This window comes from Spea bombifrons, chromosome 5, assembly GCF_027358695.1.
Source record: "Spea bombifrons isolate aSpeBom1 chromosome 5, aSpeBom1.2.pri, whole genome shotgun sequence".
NCBI lineage: Eukaryota > Metazoa > Chordata > Amphibia > Anura > Pelobatidae > Spea > Spea bombifrons.
Window position 1 is genome coordinate 38058859 of NC_071091.1, and position 19137 is coordinate 38077995.

Genomic DNA, 19137 nt, shown 5'->3' on the forward strand with positions numbered 1-19137 from the left:
CGGAACAGCCTATGGGGCAGTTTTTCCCCTTGTCAACCACCCCCTGATGTGTATCTTTTATGTCCTGTGATTCACAAAAATGTCACATATAACTGGAACAAAATCAAAAGTTACAGCAAAATAACCCTAATTAAAAGTGTCCCAATATGTATAAAACAGTGAACTACTTAACACGACCGACATGAGATGAACACCTATTATAACCAGTAATTTTCAAGTTATGTCTGTTGGGTGGCCATTTACTGGGTGGCAAATGCTTAACAAAATAAAGTACAGCTTTTATATTGTTTCTGCCAGTTGGCACAAGTAGTAGCCCACACATATTGTATGGTTTTGTCCAGTTTCTGTATGACCTATAAAGATGTTTTCTGACTATAATTGTACAACTGTGGCTTTTACTTTTACCTCAGTAAAGGTTTTGGGAATAATTCCTGTTTCACCAAAATAGATCTGAGGTTCTAACTGTAGGCATGCAACATGATATGAATATATTTTTCAAAAATAGGATATTGTGGGTGCATGGCGATTACAGAGGACACGGCTCAAATGAAAGATATTTCACATGTAATAAACACATTTCTTTTTCTCTGCAGATATGTCAAAAAGCAATATTACGTAAGAAAGGATACATTAACTATACATGAAAACCTAGAAATATATGCGCAGAGTTAAAAGTAAACATTATAAACTTAGCAAGCGCACCTTTAATGTAATTGTTTTGAGCCACGTCATGAGTGCCCAAAGACAGAGGGATAACATGTGGAACTACTCCACTGGTTTGCATTAAAGGAACTGCATTACAGAAACTGGATGTGTAGCTATTATCAGTCTCGAGATAAGCTCTGCCACATCAATGAGTAATGTAACTGACTATACACTTCTTTTTATTTCTTTTTTTTACACTTTAACCAATTAAACTTTACCCTTAATTCAAACATACATAAAAATGAATTCTGTAAAAGAACTATTAAAATGAATACAGTTGAATAGCTCCTGAAGTATCAGATTTGTAAATTAAAAACATGGCTTTTTGATCAGATCATTCCCACCATTGAACCCCTGTCCCATAATAATGAAAGTCTATTCTTCCTGGATATTGTTTTCAGAGGATCACATAAATCCATAAACAGGGGCATAATTTCACTGGCTGACAAAGAGCAAGGCAGGTGCATATAAACTTTGCTCATACCTCAGTTATGAAACAGGTGGTGAGCATAACGGCGACAGCAATGTTATTCACTGCACAGAATGGAAGAAGGTCACAGGGGACTTATACCTTCCTTTGTGTCCAAAATAGTTTTTTTTGTTTTATCAATAGTCAAGTTCCTTTAGAAAAGAAATCAAATTATCCCAAACAGACTTTATGTTAACAGTGTAGTTGTTTAACCGTGTAAATCTTTAATGAAAAACTTTAAACATTTAATAATGTTTTTGATTTAAAATGAGATTAGTGATGTAATCATCCTGAAGTTCCATCTGGAATCTATAATGGTGCCCAGTTAAACAGGTGAATTTACTAATCCTCAACTCAAGCTTCCGCTGCTCAAAAGTACCACATGAGAATGTTAAAATAATTCATTGTTTTCAATTCACAAGTGCAATTTGTGGCCCCTGGTTTTTAATGCAACAAACACCTTAAGAGACATACTACAAAATCCTACATAGTCCATAAAATCTTATATGTACAATTTGCATTAATCTTAATCTAAATCACACAATTTATGAGCTGGCAAGGATCTGAGACTGTAATTTTTAATGACAACAAAATCCAACAGAACTCTATCTATCCTATAAAATGCATGTCAGTGACGCAATTTCGCTACTGTGTGTTTACTAACTTACTATTACTAATTGCAAAAACCCATTATAATTGCACAGTGCCATCTGCAGTACTGAACAGTGAGTAAACAGTAAAAACAAAAGGATAGATGAAGATAGGTCTCAGAACATCCCTATAACCAGACCAAAATGAAGACAGCAAGATGTCTGTTCATTCAGATCTGATTAAGTACTTGTTCATGCTGTGCACCAGCTATTGATGCTGAGCGCCTGGATATGATGGCATCTCTCATTGCTCACGCCAGCACCACAGGACCAATAGGATAAGAAGGAATATAAAGGAAGGGGGCAGAGGTAGGCAGAAAGAGGAGCGATGTGGAGAAAGACGAAAGAGAAAGGGGAGGGATAGGGAAAAAGCAAAGAGAGACAAAAGAGAGACAAAAAAAAAGACAAAGGGATGAGAAAGAGTTGTGTTTTGAAAGTGACTGTGTAAGGGCCAGTAAGCATATGTAAGGGAAATTGTACGCAAGGATGTTTATGTGTAAAGGCAAGCGTGAATGTACCGTATTTATAATCGGGGTCGTCTTATAATCAGACCTCAAATAGAGGTCTGCCTATGAGACTGAGATCCAGATCTCCTGCAGCGCTGCTGGGGACCTGGATCCTCCTGTCTGGTAACCCTCCCCAAACTTACCGGTGCTTCTGACTCCCCGGTGTGTTGTCCGGGCAGCGGGTAGACGTCTACGCGATTTGCGTAGGCAACTTCCGCTGCAGCCAGAAGGAGGTGAGGTTAGCAGTGGGGGTTGTCTGCGTCCATCACACAGACCTTCCCCGACTGTCAGAGAGGAGAGTTCCCCGCACCGGTGCGGGGAATTTTCCCATGACAGTCGGAGGGTGTCCACAATACCCGGTCATAAACTGCTTTGCAAGCCATTAAGAAAAAGTACCCCAATGTTTGTATTTTTATTGTATTTTTCTTTAATCTATTAATAGCTCTACCAGCCCATAAATCCTTAATTCATCCTTTCAATCATGTATTTTTTAAACTTAATTATGTTTAAGTGGATTTTTACATGGGTCAAATGTTTTAAATAACTTTATGTCGAGCCATGCTGTCTTCATATATTCAGAATTCATATATTCTGCATGTTTTATTAAGTATTCTGACAAGAAAACAATGCACATATATTTAGCTGGAAAAAGTAGCTGGAAATAAGTAGGTAAAAAAAAAACAGAAATGCATACATACACATTACAGGATATATATCTTATACATTCGGATTACAAGTTAATCAGAGGTAAATGGCCATCACTTACATAAAGAAAAGGTAAAGCTAAGTAGGAAGGGACAGAAAGACATCAAAGAGAAACAATTTGTACTATTGTTGCTATTTAAGAAAATGGGCATATATTAGGGTGACAATACATTAGGGTGACATGCATTGTCCCGGAATTAAAGCTCCATTTTTTTTTGATGCGGAGGAGAGAGGGGGCGCCAAGGGCTCATGAAGTTTTCAACAACCGCTCTGCGCCCCTCAGCCTCCTCCGCGAGGCCTATGACGTCATATTCCGGCACTCAGCAGTGAAGCACTGTGCACCGCGGCGGTGCAGGGAGACAGAGGCCTCTCCCTCCCACCACAGGACTTCTGGAAGTCAACTACAATGGGGGGAGAGGGAGGAGATAGTGAGAAGGGATGGAGAGGGGGTAGATAGTGAGAAGGGAGAGAGGGGGTAGATAGTGAGAAGGGAGGGAGGGGGTAGAAAGTAAGAATGGGAGGTAGATAGTGAGAAAGAGGGTAGTAAGAATATTGAAATAAAGAGTGAGAATGAGTGAGAGAATTAAATGTGTGGATGAATTGTCTGAATGAGGAAGAGAATTAATTAATGTGTGGATGAATTGTCTGAATGAGGGAGAGAATTAATGAATTTGTGAGAATGCATGAATGAATATGTGTAAATGATTGTGTGAATTAAAGTGTGAATTAGTGAGTGACTGTAAAAGTGTTTGTGTGTATCATTGATTTTTGGAAGGCAAAGATGGCACAAGCAGGGTGTTTGAGCCTTGGGGACCAAGATGGTACAGGCCGGGCTGTTTGGGGACAAAGTTGACTCATGCTGGTATGTTTGGGGACAAAGATAGCAAGTCCTATGTGTGTTATGTGGGTGCTGGTCAGGTTCTATGTGGGCAGTGGGGACGCCAGGGTTGGCTTTGGTTTGTGCAACCTGTAATCTATGCCTGTAATTTGGGGGGTTTATCTATACCTTTAATGCCGAGTTTTTATGTGAATTCCAAATGATCTATACCTGCAAAGATGGGTTTGTGTGTTATTCTGTTGATTCAAACCTGTTATGCTATGTTTCCATAGATAATTTATATATATACAGGGTTTGTATGTCTTATTCAGTTGATCAATACCTACAGTGCTGTTTACATGCGTTGTTTATTTGATCTATACCTATTTTTTGGTGCAGGAGAGGAGGGAGTGATTGTGTATATATATGTGTGTGTGATCTCATGCACTTCATAGTGTGTCCCTGAATGGCAGAAATAAAATGTGGTCACCCTAGCATACATATGCTTTAACCCAGAGTCTCTGGGCATTTACAGTATGAAGCCGAACTGCAGATTCCCAGGGACACACAGCCTGCGGCAGATACCTCATATTATTTTCATATAGTTTAGCTCTCCAGCTGGTGCTTTTCTCATAGGTATATCAAAGGTTTAACCTTAAGGGTAAAACTTAGAATATCTTATTATAACTACCTGCTTTCCATAATTAGAAAATCACTATAATAGAATCATTGTAAGGGTCTATTAAAGGGTTAATAAGAATGAAAGAAGAAGAAGAAGAAGAATTTATGGTGCATTATACTGATAGTAATATGATATTTAAAAATCAGTGGATAGCACCTTGTGCATTGAATGTTTATGTAAGTAGAGCTGAAGGTTCTGTAGCAATACCCCCCCCCCAAAAAAAAAATACAATGTACTGACTGTGATATTAGAAAGGGTAAATGGCAGAAGTGGCACAGGAAAGAAGCATATGGAAAATCTTTGCAAAACAAAATGGAAAATATAGTACTCAGCAGTGTTACTTGATACATACAAAGCTTGGCCAGCAGCACTTTATCACTTGTGCATAATTCAATCTTGAATGTAATGCTGTAAAAACCATAAAACGCCATAATGCAATGCCAAATAGCTCATGTGTTATGGTTTTCAATAACTGCAATGTTAACGATTCCTGGTTTGTTTGTTTATTGTTTTTTTAGCTATGAAATGATTTTTATGTTAAGGGGCACAGAATCCCTTAGACCCAACGTGCCCAACGCGTGGCCCGTCCGGTCCTGCTCACTCACGGACCGGCAGACCACATTCAAAGCGGCGGACCGGCAGACCACATTCAAAGTGGCGGCCCGGCCGCGAAGTTCAAAACAGCCGTTGTGCGGCTTTGAACACGTGACGTTCGAGGGGGCCGGCCCACAGAAGGTGTTCCTCCGTGGCAAGGAGAGGTCATCACATCGGAGGAGAGCAGGGGAAAAAAAAATGTAAGTATTACCAATGGACATGATAGAAGTGCTGCAACCCTTAAATAACACTCTCTGGGTGAAAACAGTATGAAAACAGTCCCACACTATTGGATCCCCTCTGTTTTTGTGCTTTCTTACATACACTTCATATGTGGACCCCGAGGCTTACTTCGACTGTACCTTGATCAACACAGACACACTGTGAGTGAGAAATTCGGGATATATACTGTGTATCACATTTATCTCTACATCTACAGTATTAGTTCTTTTTCTCTTTTATTGTCTTCATTTCTTCATTAACACTGGATGGTATACACGAGCGCCCCTTAGTGGATCTTAGCTTTTGCTACTGTGTCTGCTTGTGCATGATAGGAGTGTCATTGCTATAGTCAATATATAGGATTACTAACAGCAATCACAGGCAGCCAGTACATGCTGGAACCTGGGTATGCCTGGGCATGATAGGGGTGTGATTGCTGTTAGTCATCATATATATTTAATATAGCAATGACACTCCTATCATGCACAAGCAGCCAATACATGCACATAACCTACAGCCTCCCTGTGCCCTGCCCACCCTACTTACACAGCCGTGCTATCACATGCATATTCATTCATCACAAACATTAACTCTCTCATTCACGGAGACTCATTCATAATCCTCCCCCACCCTTACCTGAACTGCAGATCTTCCGGTGCCGCTCGCATACTTATGCAGGGGTGCTGTCTCCATCTGCATTGCGCGCAGTCTGTTTGAACTTCTCTTGACCTGCCCAGGGGAACAGGAAAGGAGCAGAGTCACGTGAGGTGACGAGCATTCACGTGACTCCGCTGGGTTCCTGCTTCCCCTCGACGGAGCAAGAGACGCTGCTTATTTTCTGTGGTTTTTTTTTTGTTTCGCCATTTTGACAAATTAACCCTGTATTAATATGCATTATAAAGCTAATAGGCCATATTTTCTCTCTGAAAAATGAGTGTGGCCCACGCACACATACATTTCTGATGAAGTGGCCCACTGCAGAAAAAACTTGGACACCCCTGCCTTGGACAGATCTCCTCACTTCTCTACCTGCACACCATTTGTTTGGAAACATAATATGGCAGATGGTAAATGAATAATGCAGAAATAATTCCAATATATGCAAAACTGTATGTTGGATAACTACCAAAAACACCACCATTTTAATCAAGACATACTAAATGAACATGGGCCCACCTCTAAATCACAATTGTAGTTTGCTAATACAGTGCCTTCCATTAATATTGGTACCCTTGTAAAAATTAGCAAAGAATGCTGTGAAAAATTGTCATTGTTAAAGCCTTTGATCTTTTCTTAAAAAATACACAAGCAGGCCTGTTGTTCTGTTGCTCAATGACTCTATTGGTTGCTCGTACGGACCTTTCCCCAGGCGGAGTTTCACTGTCAGGAGTTAAAGGTCCATAAAAGCTTGTACGGACCTTTAACTCCTGGAGCGGGGAGACCATGGTCTCCCCAGGCCAAGTCCTGCGTCAGGAGTTAAAAGTTTGACTCTACTGGTCGCTCGTACGGACCTTTAACTTCTGGAGCAGGGAGGCCAATGGTCTCCCTCGGCCGAGTTTCGGCACCAGGATTTTAAAAGTCTGTATGAGCGACTCTATTGGTCACCAGCAGGAGGCTCATCTGCCATCAACCAATGAAGAGCAGGTGTACTTCATTAGTTCATGGCAGAGGAGGCCAATGCCAGGGACAAGTAGAGTTGCTCGTATGGACCTGGCAGCAAAGCTGCTGCGCACCGCGTTAACCCCATATTAACCCCTTCTAAAAGTACCCAATATGTCATCAGACTTAAGGTGGCAAACTAAGTGGCTCTGCTAATTTAGTCACATAAAAACAGGGGGTTAAAAACACGGCAGACTGGGGAAGGCAGGTTGATATGATCCAAAGGAAAAATCAAAGCAGCAATCACATTTAAGGAAAAAATGTAGGTGTATCTTATCACCATAGCAACCAAGAGTGGTCCACCAGCATTAACACTCCACTGATTGGTATGGTGATGAGAATGATTTTTTTGTGCCTATACTAGTGCTCATGTTAGATGCTGCATTGTCATACTCAGACAGAGCTATCTGGGTTAAGAAAAAAGACAACTCTTCTTACCTGTCTGTATGTTCCATCCAGTAAGGTATCCAGATTTTGCAATGGAGCAGGTGTCTTATCTTTGAATCGGGTAAGAAGAAGTCTTTGTATTGCACGAAACTGTACAGCACGCTCAGATAAGAGACTGTCGTATTTCTCTGCATCCAGGCGCAACTAAAATACAGTGGAGTAAATCCTAAGTTTAAATTCAATATCAATTTTATTTCTATGTTACAGAAAAACAGCTAGCATACAGCAATTACAATGTGACCACAGTTCAAGGTAAACACATAGAATACAACCCATATATATTTGTGTATATTTGTGTTTTATCTTTTTTGTCAACAAATAGTTATAATAGTCACAATAGTTTATTGAAGAAGTGTGAGGTGAGGCAATAAATGGACTGCCTTTAAATCTGGTAATTTAATTTGGGATGGTGTACACCTGTCTGACCTCCATACAAACACAATCAGTAGTCATCACAAAATGATAGCAGTACTGCTGGGTCAGGGCACCTATTATATAACTTCACCCACATAGTGGTTCCAACATGTGAAGTAAAATGCTCACAGGACCTGTTGCAACCGAGGATATTTCTAGCCTGATGTGTTGCTTTGTTCAGTAGCAACCATGGACAGATTATTGTACTTCTTAAGATGTTATTCCTTCATGTAACATACAACAGAAGCATGTGCTGTACATCAGCTAAAGAGAAGCTATTAGGAGCTTCTGTCTCCCCAAAAGCATCAAACTCAGAGCACCCCCTCTTACCCATGCCTGTGGAAGCCATTGTAGAGTTCCTTCTGTTTGATAACAAAAATCTGACTTTCAAAAATAAAGAACACAAAAAGAGATATACTCTATTTAGTTGATGCTGATATGCAGTAAATGCCAGTACAATATTCACTTTTGGTCAAACCAACCCTCTTCAAGGTTAATATTGATTTCAATCAAAAATAACTTAGCCAAAACATGTTTTGTATAAGGTCAGATGTTAAAATTGCAGTTTAAGGATATACATTATGGACCAAACTCCACTAACAGGTACCAGACCAGTGATACATTTTTATTCATTAAAAAAGTTTAATGTGCATATGTATTTAAATTTCCATGGTCTATAGTACTCATTGTAACTGCTTTACATTTGTGTTTTTAGCCTTTTATAAAGCAATGAGGGCATGTGTTTAATTGTATTATTTAAATGAGCAAAAAAATGTCCTTCCTAATTTACAACAATTATGAGCAAAAATTCCATCCCCGGTGTAATAGTCTTTCAGAATTGCAGTGTAAATTAACACTGGGGTCATGGGAGTATTAGACACACTAGCTTGGGAATTCCTAAACAAGGATCTTGATTATACACTGTGGAATATAATCTTTAGAAACGTAAACACCAGGAAACATAATGTAATGGGAAATCCCATAATGTAATGGGAACTCACACGTACTTAATGGCTTGCTACTATTTGTTGTGGAATGGAACATCACAAATGAAAGAACCAGATATTATGCTCCATTAAAATATTGGTAACCTCCATTCTTTACGAAGAAACATTAGCTTCTGCATCACAAAAGGCATTAAAGTGCTACTCACACAGAAGGGAGTAAATGTACTGCCAAATGTTATAAAGCTAGGGACTGTCATTATTATTACACAGGGGCAGTCACAACACACTTTCAGTAGAAATTGCAGCATTTTAGATAGAAATGCAGTTAATTTACTTAACTGAAGGCAGATGTCCAACCACTAATAGGTAATATCACTTGGATTGCTATGCCTAGCCAACGAGGATGCAGATTTTCAGGGTTTCAATGCATTCTTTCCTAGTAGCTGGGTTCTGGATTGAACCCTACCATGACTTCCCAGTGCAAGATTATGCACTGACTGGTTATGTTAGAGGCCAAATTAAGTTACATGGACAGTTTTTAGACCATTATGTGGACATGTTATCAAATTAATATTATTTTAATGATATAAGCAATGGAACATCTGGTTAAAATCAGAATAACAGGAACAACACAAATATAGTAGTATATATGGACCAAGGATGTCATCCTTGAGACAGCAACCCAATCAGTTTCACAAAAATGAGTGTAATTAAACAAAAACATTGTGATTTTCTAATTATTAACTAGGAATCCAATTGTGTTTGTGGATAACAGGACTCTGAGTTGGACATCACTGTTTTAAAACTGTTTCTACAAACACAGCTTTTTGAAAACTATGTTGGTTTCTACTGATCATTCCGACACACATACATTACTTGATGCTTGGTGTACTTTTCCAGTAGTAATGTTCCAAATATGAGGGATGAGGATGTAGCCACGTCCCCTAATTGTTCAGATCCCTCTCTAATGGTATTGCATAATGGATAATGCTGCACTGTTTCCTTTGACATCCACTGCATATATGGTCCTCATGTTTCTATGTGCTTCTTTAAAAGAACTTGGCATCTAAAAATCTCTGTCTGCCTTGACATTGCAGCCTAGGGGAGACCTTGCTGATGCAGTATAACTACCTTGTGTGTGTACCTAGTGTATGGTTTTTGGCATTAAACTGTATTCAGCATCCTCATCTTGTTAGTGAGTTTGGCCTCACCTGGTTTTATTCCTTCAAGCCAACACAGTTTATGTTCCAGTTAATTGTGTTTCAACCTACAGCTGAAGATCATAACCACCTGTTTGGTATAATAGTTTAATCATACATTAAGCTAACTACAAAATTCCTGACATTGTGCTAGTGTACCTAGAAGAATTGATGCTGTTTTGAAGTCAAAGGATAGTCACACCAATTATTGATTTGAGCGCCATTTTTCTTCTGCTCACTCACTGTGATAAGACAATAACAATAACTCTAGGATTATACATAGGTAGGCTACTAAGAGAATTTCCTCTTCTGGGGAAGTGGCTTTGTGCGTAGGCAGTGTAAGGTGTTCATGGGTGGGGCCAGATGCACATGGGGGAGGGACTGTACTGTAAGTCTTTAGTTGGTGAGGAGTAGCAACAAAGTGCCGGGGTAGTTGGCGTGACCAAACACAGCTCCCCTGCTTGGGGAAGTAGTGATTCAACCAAATACTTGGGGTCAAGCCCTTAGCGTTTGCAAGTATAGATAACAGCAGTAATCTTCTAATTCTAAAACATTGTCAGTAAATTAAAATATTCTTAACTGTTCAAACAGGGATGACAATCATGATATGTTAATGTGAAAAAGGTTGCAAGGTCTGGCCTCATGAAATTGAAAAAAGAAAATGTAGGAGTCAGCACTAGACTGTATCATCTTGAGAATCTGCCTATTTACCCTGACACTCCTTTAAAAATCTTAAGACTTAGACTCAAACCGTTGGTATGCGCATAGACACAGTGATGTCTTTGTAAAATGATTGTATATAAAATAAAGGGATTAAGTTAGTAAACAATGTAATATTATGTAGACATTTACATGAGTTGGCAGGTCAGCCTATTCATAATGAGCAAATTGTCTCAATTGGATTTTCTCTGGAAAAGAAGTGCCAGAGTAAATGTTAAGTAGTAAATGTTTTAAAATACATTACATTCCACTGGTCAAGCATGAAACGCAGATTTATTATTTGTGGAGAGCTGATAACCATTTTCACAAGACCCGAATGCACAGTGGAAGCTCCAGAATGTGTGTAATGTATCTTCCCTCAACAACCAAATGATGTGTGTATTATAAATCATGGAAATGTTGGAAATCTGCCATTTAAAGGCTGCATTGTTCAATTTGCTCTAAAGAAGAAGTGCAGGGGTCTGGAAAAGAAAACAAATGCAAGACTTTCATCAGATGGCCCGCAAAAAGGGTCAAATGAGGTTAGTTTGCTTTACTATGCAGTTATCCACCAATAAAAATGCCTTCATTTTATTCTGTCACATATACATTAGTCTGATTATGTGGTACCATAGATTAATACAGTTAAACTAGTATATTTGCATCTCATTAATAGAATGTTGGCTTCCCCCTTCTCTGTCTCATACCTCTCTGTTTTTTGTTTTTGTTTTAACTCTTCTTCCACGGACACAAAACTCTACCCAGCAGTACCTCAACACCCACAAAGAACATTATCTGGCAACACAGATCTAACACAAAAACACTATCCTGCAGACATCCCGATCACACCATTATCTAGTACCCAGCACACAGACACACAACACTAAGCCAGACCCTCTCCTCCCTCCATACAAAACTATGCAGCAGCCTCCCATGTCATTCAGAATCAAGATGCCTCTCTCCTCCCTCCACACAACATAATGTATCACCCATTCTCTCCTCTTGCATGCAACATGATTGTTCTAGCATGCAACAGCTTGTTCTAGTGGAAACCTACTCCCAGCACACATGATACTAGATACTCTCTCTTCCCTCCACACTGCAGCAAAGTCATAATGTGAATCCTTGGTCACACTGTCCTTCAAACCTTAGTATATCACATGAATAATATACAGCCAAACAATAGGAGACAAATGATACACACTCACTGGGCACTTTATAAGGTACACCTTGCTAGTACCGGGTTGGACACCCTTTTGCCTTCATTCTTCCTGGCATACTTTTTACAAGGTGCTGGAAACATTCCTCAGAGATTTTGGTGCATATGGACATGATGGCATCACACAGTTGATGCAGTTTTGTTGGCTGCACAAACATGATGCAAATCTCCCGTTCCACGACACCCCAAAGGTGCTCTGTTGGATTGAGATCTGTGGAGGTCATTGTCAATTTCAAGAAAACAATTTGAGATGATGTTAGCTTTGTGACATGGTGCATTATCCTGCTGGAAGTAGGTAAGCTGTCGGTGTTTAAAGCTGCTGAATTGGTACTTAGGGGCCCAAAGTGTGCCAGGAAAACGTCCCCCACATCATTACACCACCACCAAACCGAAGTCCTGCCATCTGAATGTCGCAGCTGTCATCGAGCCTCATCAGACCAGGCAATGTTCTTCCAGTCTTCCATTGTCCAATTTAAGTGAGCCTGTGCGAATTGTAGCCTCAGTTTCCTGTTCTCAGCTGACAGGAGTGGCACCCAGTGTTTTCTTCTGCTACTATAGTCCATCTGCTTCAAGGCTCACCGTGTTGTGCTTTCAGAGATGGTGTTCTGCATACCTTGGTTGTAACGAGTGGTTGTTTGAGTTACTGTTGCCTTTCTGTCATCTTGAACCAGTCTGCCCATTCTTCTCTGACCTCTGACATCAACTGCCGCTCACTGCATATTTTCTCTTTTTCGGATCGTTCTCTGTAAACCCTAGAGATGGTTGTGCGTGAAGATCCCAGTAGATCAGCAGTTTCTGAAATATTCAGACCAGCTTGTCTGGCACAAACAACCATGCCACATTCAAAATCACTTAAATCCCCTTTCTTCTGCATTCTGATGCTCGGTTTGAACTTCAGCAAGTTGTCTTGAACACGTCTACATACCTAAATGCATTGCTGTCAATGAGTTGCTGTCATGTGATTGGCTGATTAGCTATTTGTCTTAACAAGCAATTAAACAGGTGTACCTAATAAAGTGGCCAGTGAGCTATGTGATAATTTTAACATTGTTATGTCTACCTCCTGCCACTAGTGGCCACCCTTCCCTCTCAGGAGCACCCCTTTCTAATTACTTGAGACAGCAGAGCCATGTTATCTGAGTTTAGCCCTGCCCTTATATACCTGCTCTGCCCTTGAGCCTGGGTCTTTGCATTGTTTGGCTTCGGTTCCTGTTAGTCTGCTAGCAGCTAATGTTCTGATCTCCTGTGTATGACCTTGACTACGTTCATGATCCAGCTTTGTGTACCAGACCCTAGCGTGTCCCAGACTCACCTACCTGTCCAAGCCGTGTGCCCTGCCTGAGGGCTGCCAAGCCGTGTGCCCTGCCTGAGGGATGCCAAGCCGTGTGCCCTGCCTGAGGGCTGCCAAGCCGTGTGCCCTGCCTGAGAGCTGCCAAGCCTTGTGCCCTGCCTGAAAGCTGCCAAGCCGTGTGCCCTGCCTTAAAGCTGCCAAGCCACGTTCCAGCTGTGTGCCGTGCCAGTGGGCTTCTAGCCGTGTGCCATGTCAGTGGGCTTCCAGCCGTGTGCCGTGCCAGAGGGCTTTGGTCTCTGCCTTGCCAATCCCAGTCCTGCTTTTCTGTCTGTTGTGTGCCTGTTCAGTCATGATGCCCCTGGTATCCCTTGCAACTGGACTCCTACCCGACCTGCTTGCCTGGGTCCTGACAATATAATACCAAAAGAGTAAAAGACAAATTTGATATGTAAATTCAAGAGACTCTGATGAGGATGATACCTGGAGATATCTAACACTGTTTTGTTTGCACAATTGTATGCTCTGCCCCATGTCTGAGACAGAAATAAATTGCCAGCTGGTTCTTGTCGTAGAACGATGATAAATGATTAAACGTGACTTTTATTTTGCGGCTCCATGATCTTATTTGTTTTACATTGATGCTGTAATAAATGTGTGCTCATCAAGGTACCCTGTGAAAGGATGAACCCCTAAAGTTCCCAGTAGACAGGTGCTATAGTGCAGTAACACAATTCTGGACCCTTCCATTTCCATAAAAAGGACTTTCATAAACGCAATCAATCAATTACAAAAATTGAGGAATGGCATCATACATTGCTCTTCTTCTGGATAAGTGTCTGAAGGAATGTTAGCTGAACGACCATCTCCATGGGCCAGGAGAAGTTAGATGCCCTTAAATCAAACCAGTAAGGCCAACAGTTCATAATAAATAGAAACTACCTTTGAACGTTGAGGGACTGAACTCCCTAGTAAGGGAAAAAGCCCTAACTCGCCTTAAACTCCACCCCGACATTATTTTCTTACAAGAAAATCATTGGAATGATTCATCAGTGAATACATTGAAAGCACCACGAATTAAAAATTGCTTCTGGGGGGGGCGTGGTCTGGCGACTGAGCTGCACGGACGCGTGAGTGTGTAGTTCTGCCAGCACACAAGCATTTAAGCAGCTTAAACAATCGATTTACCGAGCTTATACTCACCCACTTGTTTTTATTCGGGCTCCTGGAGAGACGAGGATGTCCTCTAAGCATTCTAAGAAAACTCTGAATAAGCTTCCTCACAATTTTTCTAAAGGTATGCGCCCGAGCGGTGGGCCTCAAGATGGCGGCGAGCCTGCTTTCTTGCCATCGCAACCAGACAATGATGAGGAGGAATTGGATCTAGACCTGGCGGCTCCGGTGACCCCGGTGATCCTACAACGCATGCTAGACACTATGCAGAACTCCATGATGAACGCCATTAAAGGGATGATTACGGATTTAAAACAAGATTTAGCCCACCTGGGTGAGCGCACTGAACACATGGAGCAGAAATTCGAAGATTTCACATCAACCTTAAATTAAGTGGTAGATCGTCACAACCTGTTGGAAGATAAATATGATAGACTACTCTCCAAATAGCTGACATGGAGGACCGCTCTCGTCGAAAGAACTTGAGAGTCAAGGGCATTTCGGAAGAGGTGACGGATGGCGGCCTCAAGGCCTATGTCTTTTTTCTTACCTGACCGTCAACGGAGATGTGTTCTTGCGGCTTCATTGCTACTCCGCTAAAGAAGCTATTTTCTTTAGCACCATACATCCATATACACCTGTTTGCTGATCTGTCTTCTGAGACTCCTACCAAGCGTCGCTCATTTGCTCCGATCACCCTGGTTCTCCGCAAAAACAACATACCATACAGATGGGGCTTCTCCACTAAGCTACTAATTTCCAGGAGTGGTGCTCTTCATATTGTTTGAGTGCCCACAGAGGGCCTTCAACTTCACCTACAACAATGGAACCTGGTCCAAGAGGATGCGGACGTTGCGGATTGACAAGGGCCCAGTTCTGTCCCTCATCGTACCACCTTGGGTGGAGAGTCGACGAGATCCAGTAGGCAGAAGTCAACAAGACAGCGCTACTCCCGCATGCAGTCGAAAGATAAGGAGAAGCCTTCAACGCTGCCCCCTGAGCTTTTGCCTGTTTCTACTTGACTCATGGGGAACTACCCTGTGGTTTACTTTCCTTTTTACGGATTTGAGACGGATTCTATGTGCTGAATACCTTGGGGACGCCTGAAACGTATACCGAGGTTCTGCAAGGCTCTCTCAGGAGATTGCTCTTCGGCCAAAGCTGGTTTCTCATTTCTCCTTAGGTAATCTTATTTAGGCCCTCAGAAATGTGTTGGAGGGTTAAGATTATCATATTTCCCTCTTATTATGTTATTATTTTACTGTTGAGTTTTCCCTTTATTTCGGATACCTTCGGCTCTATTTGATGTTTGGAATGCTATGGTCGAGGTTGGGAGGTCGTGCATATTGTGTTTCTTTTATTTTACTTTAAACTACTGTGTCTCTTATGCGTTGGTGTAGCCGTGCAGATTCGTGATGTCCTACACAAACATCTCAGGCACCCTATGTCTACCTGTCCTAATACACCGATTGTTAAGCTCTGTCTGCAAGCACCTCATGTCTCGAGGGTTATCTCCTTCTGTTATTCGGCTCTGTTGGATCACGGGTCTGATGACAAGCTTCCAAACATGATTCAATGGGAAGGGGAGCTAGGTTGCGAGTAGGATGCCCAGGCCTGGTACCGTGCTCTTGCGGCCTTTCAGAGGGGATCAAAAAATGTCACACATTTTGAGACCAACCGTAAGGTTCTTTTCTGTTGGTACTATGTGCCTTCTAAACTTGTCAAAATGTTTCCCTCCGCTTCTCCATCATGCTGGAGACAATATGGGGAAGTTGGAACAATGTTACATACATGGTGGAGTTTCCATCTCATCTCTCGACTGCTTCATATTCCAGTGGAAGAGGGAGTGGAAGTGGCTCTGTCTCTGGGGTCATCATATAGAAAGCTCCTGGCACATGTTTCAATAGCAGCAAAAGTTTGTATTTCACGTATATGGAAAGAGGCTTCTCCCCCTACGGCCTCGAAACCAGTCATGAGGGGTCACATAATATTGTATGTGGCCAGGAACAGGAGAGAGGTCGAATCCAAACAGATACAACTTTCTAGGGAGTTATCGCATACTCTGTCCACGTACTATCAAACCAAGGCACTCTAAGACCTCTGTGCCTTTAGCAAAAACAGATTTCCAAGATGGGACAATGACACTGACAAATTGCTAGGAAACTTAAAAAACAGAGGACAGAGTAATTAAATTAATAAGCTACAAACTAGAGATAACAGATCCAGTCAGAATTAAAAAAAAAAAAAAAAAAACAGTAAAACTGTTACCTTTAAATTTTGATCCTTGAAAATGTTGCCTTATTCAAGGAAATCTCAATTCTACTTTGTAGTTATTTGGCACTAGAGGAGGGTGATTACGGGCTAACAGGCTTGGTTGTCAAAGCAGAAGAAAATGCAACAACATGTGAAAAGGTACAGCCCTACATCACACCAAGTATGTAGTGAAGTTGTCATAAATAAGAATTACTACACATTTCTGAAACGTTACAAGATAAACTTACCCCAAAGTGTTGGTCAATTAACTCAAAATATTCCTGCAGCGGCACTGGCCCAGAGAAAGAACATGTAAAGTCTTTTACTCCTTGCTTCCGAAAATAATCCTCAAAACGTAAAATTAGTTCTTTGGTAACAAGCCAAAGATCTTCAAATTGCTCACTTTGAATCCTATATCTCTCTAAAAAAAAAAAAAACATAAAGAAGAAAGGCTTTACATTTTGTAATCCATTCAGTGGTGTTAAACATATGTCTTGTAAAACACTTATAAGTATATTTCTTAACGGAACTTACTTAACAGTATGGTAGAGTGTCTATATGTTAACACTTCCAAATGGTCAAATCCAATGTAAGGCCAGAGACAAAAACTTAAATAGAATAGCCACGGATAAAAAACATCACTCAAATTCTAGGTTTTGATAGCCACATCACTGAAGCACTGTGTGAGATAACAGTGGTGCATGTAGAGTACAACTCATACTCATAGCTCGTACTAAAGCAAACGTCCCTCCATATGCCAAATGTGAACAAAAAAGTGTAACTACAGAAACCTCCGTTGAAAGGAGGCAAAAAAGCAACAATTTAAGCCATTCGGCTAAATGTTTTCAATGTCTAATCACAATTGATACCCTCAACGTAGTTACATTGTTCAGTACTATTTTACACTTATAAGGGCACAAGTGTGGAGCTCTGCTTAATCCCTACATTGTAAAGGCTTTACTAGTCTTGGGAGCTGGTTCACTATAGTTCAGGTAGTCACTTCTGTTTCAGTTAGAGGGAAACATCACAACGCTGCTCACTAGCAGTCAGTTACATTAAATCCTATTAGTTACATTAAACTATTCAGCAAGAGTCAAGCTGAAATCCGGTTGACCCAAGCTGTAGTGGATCAAAGTAACTCTAGCTAGTTTATTCATAAAATATAATTAGTAAAATATAATTGGTTTTGATGTTTAATGGCTAATTATTGTCAGTGGTATAAATCAATTGTAACCATAACTAAAATATGTGAAAATGTAAAAGTTTGATATTTTATATGGGCAACCTCAAAATATTGAACCATGATAATGTACAGTTAACTCAATAACAGCCTTTGTGGATAGAAAGCATGCCATTGTCAGTTTCAGTCAATTACAGGAAAGAACCGATAGCAATATATAGATATATATGATATGTCTGTGTATGTAATCTTATCCGCTCCATACTGTGTCCCTGAATGGCAGAAATAAAATTTTGTCACCCTAGCCTTTACTAGCAGAGGGTTCACTAGTCTCATGCGGTGCCTCGTTGGCATCTTTGTCCCCAGGTGGGTTGTCTGCATCGTCTTTGTGCCCAAGTTGCTTGTCAGTGCCCTCAGATGTCTTGTATGTGCCCTTAAATGGCTTGTCTGCACTGCTCCATCTTTGTCACCAAAAAAGGTGAGTAGAAGAAAAAATCCTGGTGTCGTCTAGAGGGTCACCTGGGGAGGGGAACCCAGACCATTTGCTCGGTAAGAGGCGCGAAAACCTGGTGGCCCTGTCATATAATACATTTAATAGGTTGTAACTGCAATTATTTTTTAGACTTGCCCAGGGCTGACTTAGGTGCGGGCAAGCAGGTCTCCCATCCTAAGGTCCCCCAAAGGGAAGGAAGTGCAGTGCCTCTGCTTACCATATTACCTCACATTCCTGGCCTTTCCTGGAGATCAGGCAACTTGCTTGCCCTTTTGTAACCTCACAAGTTCTTCTTGCCTCAGGCCCCACAAATCTTGATAGTGTCAAGTAACAAAGCTTTCACGATTGTGGCACTCTTCATATTGTGTACCAGTATGTGCTATGTCTTTTCGTGATCACTTTAGTTCCTTCTTCTTGTAAATTTAAATTTTAGTCTAATAAAGTAAGTCAAAAATCTTCGAACTGCTGACTTTAAAGATTGTCACACCATTCTGACGTGTGAGATGCAATAATCTCTCACAGATCTGGGAAACCAATATTTATACAGCATTTGGAGTAATCACACCCTGACTCTCTATACCTTGCTGCATTCTCAATACACAAATGTATGTATCATGGATGTCAGAAATTTTATTAGTACTTTGTGGTTTAATTCAAGGTAGCTCTGATTGTGATCTGAAAAAGCATCAGTCTTCATTATTGCAACCTCTTCACCGACTTGCAAGATTACTGCTATTCTTACTACTTTTGTTAGGGCTAAAAACATAAAGAAACATGACAAATAACAGTCTAATTCATTTTACCATTCTGCTTTAT

At 40.8% G+C, this 19137-nt stretch overlaps 1 protein-coding gene across 1 annotated transcript in view; it reads right to left on the bottom strand.

The window, feature by feature from the left end:
• The window catches only part of BBS9 (Bardet-Biedl syndrome 9), a 220222-nt gene that overhangs the window by 79287 nt on the left and 121798 nt on the right, over nt 1-19137 (bottom strand). The window contains exons 17-18 of the mRNA XM_053468017.1: nt 16897-17069; nt 7448-7600 (exon numbers count right to left, since the gene is read on the bottom strand). Coding sequence (XP_053323992.1) covers nt 7448-7600; nt 16897-17069 — 326 coding nt within the window. The remainder of the gene's footprint in view (nt 1-7447; nt 7601-16896; nt 17070-19137) is intronic.